The sequence below is a fragment of the Pleurodeles waltl genome, chromosome 1_1 (assembly GCF_031143425.1).
Source record: "Pleurodeles waltl isolate 20211129_DDA chromosome 1_1, aPleWal1.hap1.20221129, whole genome shotgun sequence".
Classification (NCBI taxonomy): Eukaryota; Metazoa; Chordata; class Amphibia; order Caudata; family Salamandridae; genus Pleurodeles; species Pleurodeles waltl.
This window is the reverse complement of record NC_090436.1, coordinates 826,083,313-826,103,398: the sequence shown is the minus strand read 5'-3', so window position 1 is coordinate 826,103,398 and position 20,086 is coordinate 826,083,313. Positions and strand designations below refer to the sequence as shown.

General features: G+C 43.6%; 1 protein-coding gene across 1 annotated transcript in view; it reads left to right on the top strand.

The window, feature by feature from the left end:
- PTAR1 (protein prenyltransferase alpha subunit repeat containing 1) overlaps positions 1 to 20,086 on the top strand; it is a 208,060-nt gene that overhangs the window by 66,152 nt on the left and 121,822 nt on the right. The window contains exon 3 of the mRNA XM_069228803.1: positions 17,018 to 17,084. Within this exon, the coding sequence (XP_069084904.1) occupies positions 17,018 to 17,084 (67 nt within the window). The remainder of the gene's footprint in view (positions 1 to 17,017; positions 17,085 to 20,086) is intronic.

Below are 20,086 nucleotides of genomic sequence, written 5' to 3'. Positions count from 1 at the left end.
AGACTGATGAAACTCTGCTGCAAGTAACGGGAGCACAAATGGAGAGCGAGCCAGGACAAGGCAGGCAGAAGCACATTCAAATCCGTCTTGAGACATTACCACAAAATGGTCCGGACCACCAAATGCGCCATTCTAGCAAACGTCATTGATGCCAGCACCAATAGAAGGAAAACAATCATTGCAGTTGTGAAGGATTTAATCTCACCATCAACTGCCTCCAACTGGATCATTCCTTCACAGGACCTCTGCAACAATCTCGATTCTTCAGCAATAAAGAACCTGTCATTTACAGCAACTTCAACCATAACCGGACCACTCAGACCTCACTAAATGCCTCCCGATCTTATCCAATGAACCAATGATAACCACATGGCCTGTCATCACCTCAGGAGAAACTACCGCCACCATCCACTCAGGGTCCCCATCGGACCTCTACTCCCACCATGCCTACTCCAGAGGACTGCAACCCATCTGTGCCATGCTCACTTCCATTGTAAATGCCTTCACTTCTTCCGCGACCTTCCCAGATGGTTGGAAACCTGGAACTGTCCTCCCATTGCTGATGAAAGCCTATGTGGACCCTTTAACGCCTGCCAACTACTGATCCATCTTCATGCTACCTTTCTCCACAACTGAATGCTTCCACAACCACCAACTTCTCAACACTACTGTCTGGTTTCAGACTCAACCACAGCACAGAAGCTGTTCTCATTCACCACAGGTGACCTCCACATGAGTCTGGAATGAGAAGACACTGCTCCCCTCATCCTCCTGGACCTTTCTGCAGCATTTGACACAGTCTCCCACTCCATCCTCATTCAATTCCTACATGGCATTAGAATCCAAGGACACACACTCTGATGGATCTCCTCCTTCCTGGCTGGAAGGAGCCAGTCAGTTAGCCTGGCAAAATACACCTCGAATGGCTGTGACCTCCTCTGCGGATTTAAGCAAGAATTCTCCCTGTGCCCAATCCTCTTTATACATGATCTTTCTAGCCAGCATCATCTGCTCTCATGACATCAATGCCCTCTCCTACACCAACAACACACAGCTCATTGTCTCCCTCACAGACAAGCCGCCCAGTGCCCAGATCAAGTTCAAGATCCCAGTCTAGACTCCCACCTATTCAGCACCAGGATACTTTCTCATGTGATAGTGTGTTCCACAAAGCTATATAACATAACATCATGAGTACCGTTTCAAAATATACAGAACAATAAGCTATTTGAGTTACTGAATTTCTGGCTTTCCATTTACAGTTGTGAACGCATACATTGGCGTCATTTCATCACTAAAAACATGAACATATATGATTGTATTACCTAAATTGCAGTAGGCTTTAATGTGTAAATGTGACTAGGGCAAACATATGGGAGCAATACAAATAAGCACATATTCGGTTTTGTAATGAACAAAATAAATTATTTTTTTATTTTTTGTTTAGTGAGAACCAGATTTCATGCAGTATCCGAAGGGTATTAACCCCTTCGCTGCCAGGCCTTTTCCCCCTCCTGTGCCGAGCCTTTTTTTGGCTATTTGGAGCAGTTCGCGCTTAGGCCCTCATAACTTTTTGTTCACGTAAGCTACCCACGCCAAATTTGCGTCCTTTTTTTCCAACATCCTAGGGATTCTAGAGGTACCCAGACTTTGTGGGTTCCCCAGAAGGAGGCCAAGAAATTAGCCAAAAAACAGTGAAAATTTCATTTTTTTAAAAAAAATTGGAAAAATGGGCTGCAGAAGAAGGCTTGTGGTTTTTTCCCTGAAAAGGGCATCAACAAAGGGTTTGCAGTGATAAAATCACCAGCTTCCCAGCTTTCAGGAACAGGCAGACTTGAATCAGAAAACCCAATTTTTCAACCCAATTTTGGCATTTTACTGGGACATACCCCATTTTTACGATTTTTTGTGCTTTCAGCCTCCTTCCAGTCAGTGACAGAAATGGGCATGAAACCAACGCTGGATCCCATAAACCGCAACATTTCTGAAAAGTAGACAAAATTCTGAATTCAGCAAGGGGTAATTTGTGTAGATCCTACAAGGGTTTCCTACAGAAAATAACAACTGAAAAAGAAAAATATTGAAATTGAGGTGAAAAAAACATCAATTTTTCTCAAAGTTTTACTCTGTAACTTTTTCCTGCAATGTCAGATTTTCGAAAGCAATATACCGTTACGTCTGCTGGACTCTTCTGGCTGCGGGGATATATAGGGCTTGTAGGTTCATCAAGAACTCTAGGTACCCAGAGCCAATAAATGACCTGCACCCTGCAGTGGGTTTTCATTCTATGCCGGGTATACAGCAATTCATTTGCTGAAATATAAAGAGTAAAAAATAGCTATCAAGAAAACCTTTGTATTTCCAAAATGGGCACAAGATAAGGTGTTGAGAAGCAGTGGTTATTTGCACATCTCTGAATTCCGGGGTGCCCATACTAGCATGTGAATTACAGGGCATTTCTCAAATAGACGTCTTTTTTACACACTGTCTTACATTTGGAAGGGAAAAATGTAGAGAAAGACAAGGGGCAATAACACTTGTTTTGCTATTCTATGTTCCCCCAAGTCTCCCGATAAAAATGATACCTCACTTGTGTGGGTAGGCCTAGCGCCCGCGACCGGAAACGCCCCAAAGCGCAACGTGGACACATCACAGAAAACAGACCTGTTTTTAGCAAAGTGCCTACCTGTAGATTTTGGCCTCTAGCTCAGCCGCCACCTAGGGAAACCTACCAAACCTGTGCATTTCTGAAAACTAGAGACCTAGGGGAATCCAAGATGGGGTGATTTGTGTGGCTCGGACCAGGTTCTGTTACCCAGAATCCTTTGCAAACCTCAAAATTTGGCTAAAAAAACACATGTTCCTCAAATTTCTGTGGCAGAAAGTTCTGGAATCTGAGAGGAGCCACAAATTTCCTTCCACCCAGCGTTCCCCCACGTCTCCCGATAAAAATGATACCTCACTTCTGTGGGTAGGCCTAGCGCCCGCGACCGGAAACGCCCCAAAGCGCAACGTGGACACATCACAGAAAACAGACCTGTTTTTAGCAAAGTGCCTACCTGTAGATTTTGGCCTCTAGCTCAGCCGCCACCTAGGGAAACCTACCAAACCTGTGCATTTCTGAAAACTAGAGACCTAGGGGAATCCAAGGAGGGGTGACTGGCGGGGCTCGGACCAGGTTCTGTTACCCAGAATCCTTTGTAAAGCTAAAAAATTGGCTAAAAAAAACACATGTTCCTCACATTTCTGTGGCAGAAAGTGCTGGAATCTGGGAGGAGCCACAAATTTCCTTGCACCCAGCGTTCCCCCAAGTCTCCCGATAAAAATGATACCTCACTTGCGTGGGTAGGCCTAGCGCCCGCGACAGGAAACGCCCCAAAGCGCAACGTGGACACCACCAAAATTTTGGAAGAAAACAGAGGTGTTTTTTGCGAAGTGACTACCTGTAGATTTTGGCCTCTAGCTCAGCCGGCACCTAGGGAAACCTACCAAACCTGTACATTTCTGAAAACTAGAGACCTAGGGGAATCCAAGGAGGGGTGACTGGCGGGGCTCGGACCAGGTTCTGTTACCCAGAATCCTTTGTAAAGCTCAAAAATTGGCTAAAAAAAACACATGTTCCTCACATTTCTGTGGCAGAAAGTGCTGGAATCTGGGAGGAGCCACAAATTTCCTTGCACCCAGCGTTCCCCCAAGTCTCCCGATAAAAATGATACCTCACTTGCGTGGGTAGGCCTAGCGCCCGCGACAGGAAACGCCCCAAAGCGCAACGTGGACACCACCAAAATTTTGGAAGAAAACAGAGGTGTTTTTTGCGAAGTGACTACCTGTAGATTTTGGCCTCTAGCTCAGCCGGCACCTAGGGAAACCTACCAAACCTATACATTTCTGAAAACAAGAGACCTAGGGGAATCCAAGGAGGGGTGACTGGCGGGGCTCGGACCAGGTTCTGTTACCCAGAATCCTTTGCAAAGCTCAAAAATTGGCTAAAAAAAACACATGTTCCTCACATTTCTGTGGCAGAAAGTTCTGGAATCTGGGAGGAGCCACAATTTTCCTTGCACCCAGCGTTCCCCCAAGTCTCCCGATAAAAATGATACGTCACTTGCGTGGGTAGGCCTAGCGCCCGCGACAGGAAACGCCCCAAAGCGCAACGTGGACACCACCAAAATTTTGGAAGAAAACAGAGGTGTTTTTTGCGAAGTGACTACCTGTAGATTTTGGCCTCTAGCTCAGCCGGCACCTAGGGAAACCTACCAAACCTGTACATTTCTGAAAACTAGAGACCTAGGGGAATCCAAGGAGGGGTGACTGGCGGGGCTCGGACCAGGTTCTGTTACCCAGAATCCTTTGCAAAGCTCAAAAATTGGCTAAAAAAAACACATGTTCCTCACATTTCTGTGGCAGAAAGTACTGGAATCTGGGAGGAGCCACAAATTTCCTTCCACCCAGCGTTCCCCCAAGTCTCCCGATAAAAATGATACCTCACTTGCGTGGGTAGGCCTAGCGCCCGCGACAGGAAACACCCCAAAGCGCAACGTGGACACCACCAAAATTTTGGAAGAAAACAGAGGTGTTTTTTGCGAAGTGACTACCTGTAGATTTTGGCCTCTAGCTCAGCCGGCACCTAGGGAAACCTACCAAACCTGTACATTTCTGAAAACTAGAGACCTAGGGGAATCCAAGGAGGGGTGACTGGCGGGGCTCGGACCAGGTTCTGTTACCCAGAATCCTTTGCAAAGCTCAAAATGTGGCTAAAAAAACACATGTTCCTCACGTTTCTGTGGCCGAAAGTTCTGGAATCTGAGAGGAGCCACAAATTTCCTTCCACCCAGCGTTCCCCCACGTCTCCCGATAAAAATGATACCTCACTTGTGTGGGTAGGCCTAGCGCCCGCGACAGGAAACGCCCCAAAGCGCAGCGTGGACACATCACATTTTTTCATTGAAAACAGTGCCTACCTGTAGTTAGTTTTTGGCCTGTAGCTCAGCCAGCACCTAGGGAAACCTACCAAACCTGTGCATTTCTGAAAACTAGAGACCTAGGGGAATCCAAGATGGGGTGACTTGAGGGGCTCTGACCAGGTTCTGTTACCCAGAATCCTTTCCAAATCTCAAATTTTGGCTAAAAAAACGAATTTTTCACACATTTCGGTGACAGAAAGTTCTGGAATCTGAGTGGAGCCACAAATTTCCTTCCACCCAGCGTTCCCCCAAGTCTCCCGATAAAAATGATACCTCACTTGTGTGGGTGGGCCAGGTGCCTCCAACAGAATAAGGCCCAAAACTTGTAGAGATACAGGGGATAGTACTGCGAGTTTATAAGGACATATTCTTTTATACATCTTTAGACTGACTCTGCTTTGGGGACCCACATACGTGAGGTGTCATTTTATTTGGGAGACTGAGGGGAACACTGGGGAGTAGGAATTTTGTGCTGGAGTGGTGATCGTACGAAGAAAAGTCAGGAAAATATGCTTTTTTTAAGCACATTTTGAGGTTTACAGAGGAGTCTGGGTAAGAAAATGTTGGGGGATCCACGCAAGCCACACCTCCCTGGACTCCTTGGGGTGTCTAGTTTTAAAAAATGTCTGGGTTTGGTAGGTTTCCCTAGATGAAGGCCGCACACAGGACCAAAAACATAGGTGCCCTCTCCCCCCCCAAACACAGGTAGTTTTGTAATATATCGTTTTGATGTGCCCACATACGTCCGTGATGTGCCAAACACTAACATTTTGAAAAGAAACACACTTAGGTTATGTGAAAAAGACCCCTCACCCACCAACCAAGTTGGTGGCATGCTTCATCATCGGGGTCCCACCTGAGGCACCTAGCGTGTCATAGGTGTGCTGCGACGCCTGATTACAGCGGAGCAGGTTTGGTCATTTTTACCACACATACTGGTTGGATTTGGCACGAGGGTGAGTGATGGTTCAGTGGATCAAATTTTACTAACAAGAGCTTTCACAAAAATGAAAAGCACTGTTAGTAACTGAAAGGCAAAAAACTGAACCAATGACTCACAGCTCGTGAGCTGTAAAGCCGCGACAAGGCACCAACCGCTTTACAGTCCATTCACACAACTTTCATACATGACACACACAAGGCCATTCACACCGCCAGCCACGGGCCCAGCACATTACAACACTCACATCGACAGACAGCGCCACTCAAGGGCCCATCACTTACATACGCCCACATGCCTGATACAACAGTCACACCAGCTGATGGGAGTGTGTGGACTGGTGTTTGGCTGGCAGTGTGTTGCAGTAGCCAACATCAAGTCAATATGTACAGTCTCAGCCAAGCCCCACTCCACACACAATGGCATCATATTTTTTTTTTTTTTTTTAAACAGAGGAACCCCTAACTAAGTAGAAAGAATTACAAAACAACAAACACAAAAGCTCTAACTAAGAACATGACAGAAATGCTAACCATGAAACTAAACACATGAAAATACAAAACAGACATGAGTTTACACTCATGGTTGTTCCCAGAAATTCTTCTGGGTGTGGTAATTCTTAAAACAAGCACCGACACACAGCCCAGGCTTTGAAGGACAATCTGGGCAGTACATTCGAGACTCCCTCCGGATACCTCTTCGAAAACACACTCTACATTTCTTAGCTGGAAAGTCTTTTTTGGGTGTGGGAGGAATGTGCTCAGCAAAGTGGCGATCTTTCAATCTAGCCACATCCTCCACCACTGCTTCTCTAGGAACTCTGGCCTGTTCCACCACAATAAGGCTCTCTATCACTGACTCCTGAAATTTCACAAATGTCATCTTTGAGTCTGGAGACCTATCCCTAAACACAATAAAAGCATTGAAGGTTGCTAAGTGGAAGAGGTGAAGTGCTAACTTCTTATACCAAACATAAGACTTACGAATAGCAGTATAAGGTTCCAACCTCTGGTCAACTCTATCTACACCTCCCATGTGCTTATTATAATCTAAAATGCACACAGGTTTGCGCACTTCAGCAACCTGGCCCCAAACAGTCACAGGGGAAGTACTCTCATCATGGATGGTACTTAGCATGTAGACATCCCTCTTGTCTGAAAATTTCAAAGCTAGCAGCTCCTCGTTCCGCAAGGCACAGCACTGTCCCCTCTCAAGTTTTTTACAGACAAGCTCCCTTGGATAGCCTTTCCGGTTAGAACGGATTGTGCCACAAGCAACTGTGTCCACTCTAAACAATTCCTTGAACAACTGCACACCAGTGTAGAAGTTATCTACATACAAATGGTGACCTTTGTTGAACAGTCGTCTACCAAGATCCCACACAATTTTCTCAGTAACTCCAAAAGTGGGAGGACAACCAGGGGGGTCAATATTGGAATCCCTACCAGTGTACACACGGAAACTATACACATATCCTGTCCTACTTTCAGACAGCATATACAATTTAATTCCATATCGTGCCCTTTTGCTAGGAATGTACTGCCTAAAAACCAAACGACCCTTGAAGAGGACCAAAGACTCATCCACACTTAACTCTTTGCCTGGAACATAGACCTCCGAAAACCGATCTACAAAATGATCAAGGACAGGCCTAATCTTAAAAAGACGGTCAGAATCTGGGTGATCTCGTGGCAAGGCTAATGCATTGTCAACAAAATGCAGCATCCTAAGAAGAAGCAAATACCGATTACGACTCATGGTAGCTGGAAATATAGCTGTTGCCATCAAGGGACTAGTAGACCAATAAGAAGCCAGTGACGGCTTCCTTATCAACCCCATCAAAAAAGTCAAACCCAAAAACTTTTTTATCTCCTCCAAATTTGTGGGAATCCACTGGGCAGCTCTAGAGTGTGGCCTAAGTCTAGCAGCGTTGTCCCTCAAATGCTGCTCCGCATACAAATTAGTCTGCTCAACAATCTCTTCCAAAAACACATCATCTATGAATAACTCAAAGAAATTGATAGGCATAAAGTTCTCTGTATTGGCGTTACACCCCGGGAGACCAGTAAAGGCAGGCAACTCTGGCTGCTCCATGTTTGGGGCAACCCAGACATCAGGTCTTCTAACGGGAAACCTTTCAGCCCCAGGTTGCTGCACTATTGGCACATCAATGTCCTCCTCTAAAACAGAACCTTCATCTGCACTGAGTGTGGCTTCATCATCAGAAGATTCCCCTCCAACAGAAACATCACTGCCAGAATCTCTGACTTCCTCCTCTGCCTCAGATGCAGAGTCCGTCTCATAGTCATGATCAGACTGTGACTCAAAAAGCATACCAACCACCTGCTGAGCGGTCATCCTGCGGCTAGCCATGATCTCTCCTGCTAAAATTAACTGGACAAATTCACCACCAACAACCAGCACTGTGTAAGAGAAGTAACAAAGTGTAGCTTTGTTAGTAAGAGTTACAAACTCAAAAACTATACCGCTCACTTGCCTGAAAAAGCTTGATTCACCAGCAACTACACAGCAATCACCAATGATATCCCACTAAAAAGAAAGAAAGAAAGGCAAATTAGAAATAAGACAAAACAAATATAATTGTGCACAAACCTAAGGACAATTTCACACACAATCCTGCATTTAGTACACCCCCTACAAACATGTCATTCATGCATGGCAACAATACTCCTTTGGAGTAAATTGTTTTTACTTACCTAAAACATGCAACTGTGCAAACTGCAGGTCAACCACCGCCAAAACCGCAAGGAGCCACAGCAAATAAAGCAAAAGCTTTGAACTAGAACAAAAAGGAGGAAAACATTTTTTATCACAAATGCAAAGACTTCTTCAGTTGACAAACACCCCACCATCAAACATTTTAGAAATTGGTGCCTAAGTGGATTCTGCCATAGGGGCAGATGGGCCTACTAAAAAAATAGGCCTGTCTGCCCCAAGGAAGCCAAAAAATACCTTTAGTACTGTGTCCCCATGGAGAGCGACCCTTGCCAAAGGGGACAGCCCTCAAACAAAAAAAAACAAAAAAAACACACACAACACTATCCCTGGTGCCTAAGTGTCTTCTGCCCCCTTGGGGGCAGGTGGGCCTAAGAAAATAGGCCCATCTGCCCCCAGGGGGTGTAGAAATGGCCAACAGGTCAATGCCCCCCTTGGGGGGGCGCCCCGTGACCAAGGGGACGCCCCCCACAAAAATAAACAAATTTAAAAAAATCCCTGGCGTTCTAGTGGTTTCTGCCCCCCTTGGGGGCAGATCAGCCTAAAAATAATAGGCTGATCTGTCTCCAAGGGGTGCAGAAATGGCCTGGGTACATGTGCCCCCAAAGTGGGGGGCGACCCTTGCCCAATCCCCCCCCCCCATCCACTAACACACACACACACACACACACACTATCCCTGGTGTCTACGTGGCTTCTGCCCCCCTTGGGGGCAGGTGGGTCTAGAAAAATAGGCCCATCTGCCCCCAGGGGGGGCAGAAATGGCCAACAGGTCAATGCCCCCCTTGGGGGGGCGCCCCGTGCCCAAGGGGACGCCCCCCCACAAAAATAAACACATAAAAAAACATCCTTGGCGTTCTAGTGGTTTCTGCCCCCCTTGGGGGCAGATCCGCCTAAAAAGTAGGCCAATCTGCCCCCAAGGGGGGCAGAAATGGCCGTAACTAATTGCCCCCACAAGGGGAGCGACCCTTGCCCAAGGGGCCGCTCCCCGCAAACAAGAAACAGTGAAGAAAAACAAAAAAAACAAATCCCTGGTGTCTAGTGGGCATTCCTGCTGCCCGATCGCAATGCGATCGGGCAGCAGGAATGCTCAAAGAGACACCGGGGGAAAGGAAAAGCCTTTCCTTTCCCCCGGTGCCTCTTTAGCCCAAACCCCCCACCCACCGGGAAGAGGAACTCACCTCTACTCCGTTCGCCGCACAGGAAGCAAATGGCTTCCTGTGCGGCGAAATCCCCATAATGAAGTCAGCGCGCGATCGCGCGCTGACGTCATTATGGGGGGGTGGGGGGGTCGGGGGTGGAAGGGGAAGGGCTTCCCCTTCCATCCCTGACTTTGGGGGGGTGGGGGGAAGCACACAGAGGGAGCGAGAGCGCTCCCTCTGGGCTGTGTGCCGAGGACGTAGTGGTTACGTCCTCTGCACAGCAGCACTGTGCCGCAGGACGTAACCACTACGTCTGCGGCACAGAAGGGGTTAAGGGCCATATGTACGAACACATTTCCCCATAGACACAGAATGGGTAAAACGGTTTGATACATGTGGCCCTAAGTGTGAAATCATGCAAAAACAGTTATATGAACAGTGTTGTAACAGCTATAGAGGATATAATAGTATTGGACATTGAGAAGTAGATATGTCTGTGTTTGCAGTAACAAAGAAAGAACTATGAGAAATATGATATTTATTTTTATTTATTTGCAGTTTTATATAACATAGACTAAACCCCCAGGGACAACAGAGCACTCTAGATGCCAGTTTTAATATAAGAACAATTTTCCATTCGGTGATCAAGTTACAAACATTTAGCAATGCAGAGAACACTACTGTATTATGTCAGAGTTTGGTAGCCTTGAGACATGAATACCCTCACACGGAGTTCATCTGCAGACAGCTCCTTCTTTGCTTTCTCTCTGTTGACCACACTTAATATATCACCTGGTCTTGCAGGAAATGTGGTGTGAGCTCCCCACATTGAGCAAGAATCAACCACAGTCTAGTATTGTTGTTTTGGAGTTTTAAGAAATGGTTGCTGCCCTGTATCAGGATGATTTGTGGCTCCTTGCAAAAAGTTGTGCTGTGTGTGCTCATCATCCTAGAACTTCAGTTGGTACCCACAGCTTGCCAGAAGACCATTATGCAAGGCATGCAACAGTTCTAATTTGAGGCCAGGGTGGTCACGTCCCACATCTCCTTTGTGTCCTTTGGTTCACAAGTGCATAGAGCTGGCTGTCGGAGTGTGCTAGAAATGTTTGGTAAATTCAGAATTCTGTCCTCATCTTCTGCTGGCATTGGTTGGGCAGCACGCATCAGGATATGTGTCCGGTGTTGTAGGAGGGAACCACCTTTCTGTTCTGTCATCCTCCTGACCATTTGACAGCATACAGTAACCAGATGTGCAAGATGATGTGATTTTAGTTAAGTTGTATGTACAGTGGAATTATCCGGGTCCATAGAGTTGCATCTGTCATGGAGCAGAGTCATGAATGAGTGAGTATTTGACTTGTATAGCGTGATTTCTGCTTAATCAAGCATCCACTTGCTCAGAGTCTCCTACATCCTTTAAGGGACTGGGAGATTAGGAGTCACTGAAGCTTGGATTTTCAGCTTTATCCTGAATGTTTTGGCAGCTAAGTTTGAAAATGATCTGCCTCCTAATCTGCTATTCCTAATGCTAGCAACTTTCAGAAGGCTTGAAGAGCTCAATCAGATTTAGCGAGGAAGAATATTTAGAAAATGTGCTCCTGATCTATAGGAGACTAGTGTTGTTCACACCCTTGTGTGAAACACATTGCTATTAAAGATAATTTTTTATGAACTTGGACCCAGTGGAGCTGGTTAAGGCGGTTTCCAATTGAAGAACATTTCGGAAAATTAAGACTTTCTTGTGCTGAAATACAAATAATAAATAGGGTGGGGTTTGACAAGGGTCCTTAAGGGACCCCACAGCTCAAGATTAATGGCTCATAAATAAAGGGAGGACTAGAGACAGATTTTTGCCTGCCTGACAGAAAAGAGTGTAGACTTTTAAGGGCAGATTCCTTAACTCCAAATTTAGAAAGCCTGGATAAGAGAATCGGATTGTACAGGGTATCAAATGCCACTTCAAGGTCTAAAAGGATGAGGCTATCAGAACTACCCTTATCCAGGATAATTCGGAGATAATCAGCCATAACAAGAAGAGCTGAATGTGTCCCATGAACTGGTCTGAAACCCGATCGAGATGGGTCAAGCAAAGAATTATCTTCAGATAATCAGGTCATTCACCTTGGACGAAAAAGGAAGTAAAGAAATAAATAGCTTTGTAGTTAGACATGCTGGAAGGATCTGCTGTTTGTGCCTGGAATGATTAATGGCTTTTTCCAGTTTGATGAAACCGTGGCTAAAGTAGGAGAAAGACTGCAGATCTTGCTGAGTTCAGGACAAATTATGTTCAGGCTAGTGTAAGAGTTTAAGAGAATGAATGGATCTAGTTGCGACCCAGATTTGATAGGCTGAATGATCTCAGTGATTTGGGTCACAGAAAGTGAAGACATTTCCTCAAGAGTGAAGTGAGCAGTGGTATCCAAAGATAAGGAATGAATTTGCTCAATATTAATATTATTAGGAAACAATTCTTGTAGATGGTCTCAATATTCTCTCTAACAAATGTGGCTAAATTGTGACGTAAGGACTTGAGTGGTGTGATAGTGGTTTTGCCTACTTGGGAATTGCTAAACTGGGCAATAATATAAAAAAATCCTTAGTGGGATCGTGTGCATTGGTTTTTAAGAATATGTAATGGGAAGGTTTAGCTTTTTCTACTTATAGTTTTATATTCTGCCAAGGTATTTTTGTAGCGTAATCTTTTATGATTCTAGGTAATGTTTACTTCATGTCCTTTCCTTAGTTCTGCAGAGTTGTTTTAATTCCCTTAGGTTGCCTCTGTATTGGGTGGTGGGTTTATTCCTGGCAAGGGCCACCTTATCAAGTGCAGAGATTGCCTATTTGTTTTAAATTATCCGAGGCCTAATTAATGTTCTAAGAATCAATAAGGCAGAATCTGCTTTTGCAGCCTCAAAGTTAGCTTCATTATTTCTATTCCATGGTCTGGAGGTAATCTGTGTTTTAGACTGCTTGGTAGCAGGTTGTGCTGCAGGGATAGTAATTAAAAGAAGAATCACAAAATGAATAGACTGTGAGAGGCAAATGCTTTTTTGCTAAAATAGTCTCAAGGTTGGTGAAAATGGTACTAAGCATATGACCCACCTTGTGAGTGGTGTGCTTAATGATCTGTTTGAACCCTTGTGCTGAGAGAGAGTTGATTAAAATGGGTGGTACCCTAATCATCACTGTTCTCCAAGTGGCAGTTAATCTCCAAGTAAGGTGAAACTAGCAGATTTTAGGATAAGTGGAGGAAGGAAAGCATAAAAGGAGTTGCTAAAACCATTTCTGGGGCTAGGTGGATGATAGATCATGGTACCCTAGAAGGAGTTATTCACTTTTGGTTTGAGGGGGAAAAAAACAGCCCTGAGTCGGAAGTAATAGAGCATTGTTCCATAGTACAGGAGTGTTCAAGGATGATTAAAAACAATATCTCCTCCCGTTTAGTGTACGTTATCCTGTTGGATAATGCAATCATTTGGGAGAATGGCCACAGAGGCTTGAATAAGCCAGGTTTCTGTGAGAAACAACACATAAGGTTCGTAAGTATCTATTATGGTATAATTCTAATTTGTATTTAGATAAGGATTTAATATTTAGCAAATAACATTTTAAAATGCTCTGTATACTATCGCTGATAGCGGTGTCTGACTCATAGTAGGTGTGTGATACGTTATGCTTTCTGATATGAGGTTCAGGCCACAATATTTGCAGTCAGCGTGTGGACCGTAAAACAAAAGTGAAAGAATATAGTTGTTAAAAGGCCTACCTTGAAGTATAAAGGGAACATTTCTAAAGTATGTAAGACTAAGGGAGCGAAGGTGCAGATGGGTTCTCTGGAAACCTTTGTAGCTATTTTAAATTTCTCATGACAATTCGAGTTTATTAGCAGCATCAGTTGCTTTTTTGACAAATAATTTCTCCTGCATGATAGAAACATTCCAGTTAATGAGACATCCTTGCAAAATGCTGCTCCTACACCACGAAACAAATTCTTCTGGATTGCTTTCAATATCATTTCATAACTTTGGAATATGGCATATTCCAAGGCATGCCAAGACTCTCCTTCAAACTGAAGCCCTTCATAAACTTCAATCGAGATATTTCCCATAAATGTAAACTCACTCATTTTATATTTGGCATAAATACAAGTATGTCCAGAACCAAAACTGCCCCGACTATGGGTGCAACACTGACACCTAATCCAGGCCACAATCAAGCCATAAGCCTCATTGGTAGTATAAATATGGACCAGGTAGGGGAAGTTAACACAAAGGAAAGCGAAGTACAAACTGGAGATACAACAATGACCAAAATTAGAGTCTTATTAAAGATTATATATTGCACTTGCAAATCAGTACAAAGGTTGTAATCAACGAGGACCGTGATATGCATACCGAATTTCATGCACAGTAGAAGCTCCACAAGCTTGGTTTGAAACACTTCAATAGTGGATACAAATTTAACTCATCTCAAACCCATGAACAATGGGAGATCTTCATGCTACTATTATATTGTAGAGAGGATGGTGCTAGGGATGATGCAAAATGAGGTAGATACAGATCATTGCAGCAACAGATGACTGTTTTATTATTCTTTTTTTACTTTAATCTTTTCGAGTTTTCCTGGAGGCCTTTTATGACATTGTCCTCAAAAGCATGAAGCAATTACATCTCTTACATGAGGATTTGAAAAGTCTTAACTGGAGCATGCAAAAATCATTTACGTTGTGGTAAGACAATATAAAATATTGTTAAAACTTTTACTTCAGATTGCTAAATGACTGACAACAGTTCTGTACTTCACACAATCAGTTATTTACTGAATGTTGAAACCATTGTGTGTGCTAGAATACTTATGAATGGGTTGGAGAAGGTGGAGGCGAATCTGACCTAGGGGAACCAATTTGAGCTATTCTCGTATTGCTTACTAAGGCTAGAGCTTCGCAAAGGCAAAATGGCCTCAATTATGACAAATCTTATTCTGTGACCCATTAGAAGTCTTTAATTGAAGGTACAGGCAGACTTTGACTCAGTCAACTGAAGCACCATGTTTAAAGTCCTTTATTCAAGGCACCTTTGTTACAGCTCACTTTTCATTGAGCCTTTTAGTAGCTTTCTAAAGTTTTTAATTCAGTGTTGCACTGCTGTCTTTGGCACATGTGGGCTTACTTTATTCATTCACAAGTACTGCAGTAGGTGGACATTTTCAAACACTATGTCTTTCTGTAAAATACATTGCTAGAAACCAGCTTTAGCAGGGGCGGCCTCACTGCTATGGTGGAGGAGCATCGCTCGCTGCTAAAAGCAGAAAAATAAAGGGTTAATAAAAGTTTTTTTTTTTTTCCCTTAATTTTTCTGCTTTCGTAGGGTGGGGCGGCGCCAGCATCCTCCACGTCAACAAGCGGAGGAGGAGTGGTGGTGCCTTTTGGGGTGTACATGTCAGTTTGTCCGGCGGTTATAGGCCGGCCAAATTAACATGCACACTTAGAACTCTCCACCCGGATGTGTTGCACAGCCGGGTGGAGACCAAGCGCAATGTCCCACTCCCTCCCTGAGTGGCATTTCTGCCCACTCAGGCCAATCCCAGCGCACAGCATGAAAGAAGTGTCATGTTTGGGTGGGGAGGGAAGAAGAAGACCAGAGGCCGCTGGAACGGTGGAACAAGGAGGCAGCAGGTAGTTTTGTTTTTTTATTGCCCGCTCGCTTGCTGGACTCCCCCACGTGTCCCCTGCTCCTTGCGGTCCCTCTGATCTGAAATGTGTTTCACCCGCATTTCACACATTTAGGTTAGTTCCACTTAGTTTAGGAGAACGGCCTGTTGTATATCTGACCTGCATACATAAGAGTTGTTTGAGGCTAATATGCTTCTTTTCAGACCATTTGCATGGATATCAGGGCTGTATTGGAAGGACTGCAGTTAAATCAGCTACCACTGTTAATTATATATTTAACACATGCCACCAAAAACTCGAAGAGACTGAATTTACCTTAAAGGACTTTAATTCACACTGCCTTCACCGTTGCCTCTCTGTATCGTGTTTCATGAGCTCTCATATTTTGTTTCTCTCAACTGATGTCTGACATTTCCTCACTCATCCACATCCAGCCATTCAGAGCTTGGGCCTGTAGGCTCTTTCCCTCCATAGATGCTGAACATCATTATTCCTCCGTCCTTACACAGGGTGTCTTCTTTTACCATACCGTTTCTGCTGTAATATTTTTGTAGTGTGTAGGCTTACTAAGTGCAGTTTTTTTTTTGGGGGGGGGGGGGGGAGTGTCAGGTCTCGAACATCTCCATTAAGGGCTGACCTGTCTGTTACGTTTTTATCCATTTGTGCTGCTAATCATGGATTCATTTGTGGTATGACTTGTCTTTTAATAAAATATTGAACATGCTGTAATTCCTTCTTGAAAAAAAAAATCTTTGAAGGATTCATTAATGCCCATGTACTCACCTTGTGCAGATAGGTATCAACAATATAAATGAACTACTAGACCTGCATATAGTCCACTAGCTAAAAACTCAGTCACCCAAGAAGTACATTTTCAAATCCTCCTGTGTGTTATGCTGTCAATCATTTCCCTAAAATGCGTATAACATGACTTACTGCATGAACGCGTGTTTTACTGACAACGTGAGCACTGTAAACACTCAGATTTTAAGTGATGGCCCTGTCTCAAAGTTATGTGCCCTATTTAATGCTATTCACAGGTTTGTTTACATGGCAATCGGTGATATTTGTACATTTATGACCAAGCAAAGGGCAGCATTACAGAAGCGCGTGCTTGCCTCGTTCACCAGACTTTAACTTATTTACTGTGAATGCGTTTTTAAATTGGTTGTACGAAGTTGGACAGTTGACTCCGTGGGGGCGTTTAAGACATCTCAACCCTAATGCAGCAGATTTTGCCTGAATTCATATGAACTTGACTACGTGGAAACTAGTCTTTCTCAGTTGCTCTTACACTTGTGTGTGTGGTGTAGGTTAGAAGTTGTGGCTAGTAAAATAGCGGTCAATTGTGTTTGCAAGCAAGTGGTTGATGTGTGAAATGAAGCTAGATTTTTTTAATTGATACTGTCGCCTTCTCGTTGTTGTTGGAAGATAATCAAAGCCAGGTTGAGAAAATTGGTAAATTAAAAGTTATTGGAAAGAAAACTGCTCGTCCTTTGAGGGGGAGCGTAATATACTGAAGTATTGTGTATAACATTAATGCAGAACGTTTGTCTGTCTTCTAGAGTTGATTGATATAACCTGCACGCTGCTGTTACTGAACCCGGATTTCACTACGGCATGGAATGCAAGGTGTGTCATTATTTCCAACAATTTAAGTATTGAATTACTGTTTATGGAGCAACTTTTGTTTCTTTTAAATTATTTGTACGGCTTTTTAAAGTGTTCCGTTGCTTTTCAGTTAAGGTCGTGCTTAATAATTGTAATGCAGGCATATATACTTATACTGGTCAGGCTCAGCAGAAAGATACTAACGACACTGTTTTCATACAAAAGTCAACCAAACTTGGAAGGAGTTAAGGTTAGTGTTGGGTTTTCTATTGGTAGGCTGCTTTAAGTGTACTCTCCAATGTGTGAAATCATAACCTAAGAATTAAAAGGTAATAAGGCCTCTCCTCTGTAGTTCCATAAACAGGATATCAAGCTATCGCAGAACTGTTTAATTCGTTTTAAGGTACTGGCTTTGGGCCCCCACTGCTTCATCGAAATTCATACCATAACATTGTTTGCTAGATGCTGTGTTGGCAGACTAACAATCATCAAGATTACTCTGCTCTTCCTTTTAATTCTGAGGCCATTTTTCAACAAAAGTGATTTTCAAAATTAAAGTAACTTCTAGATAGATTACAGCCACTGAACCGTTACATACAGTGACAAAGTTAAACAGGACGTAGGATTGCCATGAATATAAATGGACCCTATACTGTAGGGGTCTCTCCTGATTGCTTGCTGGATTCCCTCTAAACACTGAAGGCACATTACAACATTGTGTCTTAATCACTTTGCCTGTTCTCTACAATGGCACACAAGTATGTAGCTACCATGAAATACTTGGATTCATGTCTACTAACTCCTAGATCAGGACTCCATTATGGTAGTCATGATCTTAGTCCACAAGTGTCGTTGTTTTTTTTTTTTCTTTTTTCTTTTTTTCTGGAAATCTGAGGGTCCAATCTGTAGATGCATTTGGCTGTCTGTTGGTGATGGTTTCAGCACAAGTATCTAGCGGATTTTTCTGTCTTCTCCCCTAATGTCTTTCTGCACAAACTGGGATCCTTGAGCTGCCGTGGATTTGTGCATTACACAACAGCAGATCTGCATAGTCCCACCCAGACCTCTTACACCCCTCTTGTTTCCCTCCTACCAGCCACTTGTGTTCTCTGGCAGAAGCACCTCACAGAGATCCCCGGATTTTACTTGGACTATTCCAGATCAAACTTAAGCTTCTTTCTTGTAACTGTGTTGGTGATGATCAGCTTGCATGGTCCCCTAGTCTGCTGACATGGGTTGTAGGTTGTCAAAAATTACAGGAGTGTACAGTCGACTGCCAACACTCTTGCTTCTTCTGAATTGGAAATTTTAATTTGTCTGTTTACTTGTCTATTGCTCATTCTTTAGTCTCTCTTTCGCTCTCATCCATACCCATCAAGTCAGTTTGGCATACTACAGGCAGATGTCTGACTTAGCCTTCCTACAGGCTGAATGCAGACACTAGAGACAGTACACTGATAACATCATGATTCCTTCGAAATAATACCCAGTCACATGAACTCCTGTTCACCAGACCGTCCACTGTGTTTTCATTCTGAAAGAAGAGCTGCTGCAACCAAGATTGTCAGAGCACCTCATGTTACAACAACAAAGTCTGTTGCTTACATTCATAACTGATTGTTATTGCATGTGTTAGCTCTAATGACGCAAATGGATATTACCACACCCAGACTCCATTGGTTTGTTAAATTAAAATCAGTGACTGGAAAAGTGGTGTTCTGCCAACAAGAGATGAACAGAAGCCAAGTTTTTCCATTTTGTTAGCCGCTCAAGTGGACCATCAGCAAGAACTGCCATGTTAGGGATTTACATCTATGATCAGTAAGATTCTAAACTATGCGAGGTGCACTGTCGCAGTAGATCATGGACGCTTGTGAGATTTTCACTGTCTCTGTTTATGCAGGACAACTCACTCTTTCTAGGCTGAGCTATCCAGAAATGTGCAGCCTAATCCCGATTTTCTGCATGTGTAGAAGTTATGTCAGGAATTAGTTTCCTCTATTTCTGAAAGTGGACTTCCAATTGGCTTGTGATTTCAGCAGATGTCTGACCCTGTTTAATGTTAAAGCGCAGCTGTGTGCACATATGTTCTTCTTTACAGCCTCTAACCGGTTGCCATGCTGTTGTCTCCTAGATTAGGTGATATAGGGAGTTGACCACTCAAACCCTGTTTCCGGTGGCTAAATTAAATAGTAAGTGAAGGCCTTGAGTTCTAAGTCCATCTACAACCCGCAAACCCTCACCCACAATCAGCATATCTGCCATTAGTAGGAGCACCAGTGGAAAAAGGCTGACATCCCTATTAAAGTCTTAATAATAGCAGGGGTTTTGCATTTTCTCATTATTCAGTACCAGTGTTGAGAAATCAGATCTGGTGTTGATGGTTTAAAATGGGCTGTTTGCCTGTTCAGTACTGGCCCGTCAACTTAAGGTGTGAGGAAACCATGATGCATGCACTCATGCTGTACTATAATCTTCCCATGCTCCCCCGTCCACTGCCCCCAAACAAGTCATCGTCTTTCAGTCGTTTTCCTATTCTCAGTACTGCTTGATCTGCATCAACCTTTGGTGCTGCACCTTCCAAATTGTGATGTCTATCCATGAGATCCATGTTGTATTTGTTCTTGTGTTGCTGCTGCTCTCTTTGCTTTACTTGTGTGTTAGTAAAGTTTCTGAATACCTTTCTATTGTACAAAATTCAAAACAGTTGACTTGGTCATTTCTGTAGGTCAAAGGGAACACGGAAACAATGACGGTTATCATGAGGAGCAGGGTTTAAAGTGGATTGTTAATCAAATGAAGTTGTAAGATTCAATATTGACTATTGACTAGTAGCCAAAGATAGTCTTTTATAAAAACAAAGTCTAGGATTGAAAGTTGCATGTGAGTGACGTGGTGCCAAGTGGTGAATGAAGGCAATGCAGAGAAGATGATCTATAAATGCTTCTTTACAAATCTTTAAGATTGAAGTTGTATTGTGGTGAAAGTGTGTCAGCGCAAGATACAGAAACAGTTTACCAATA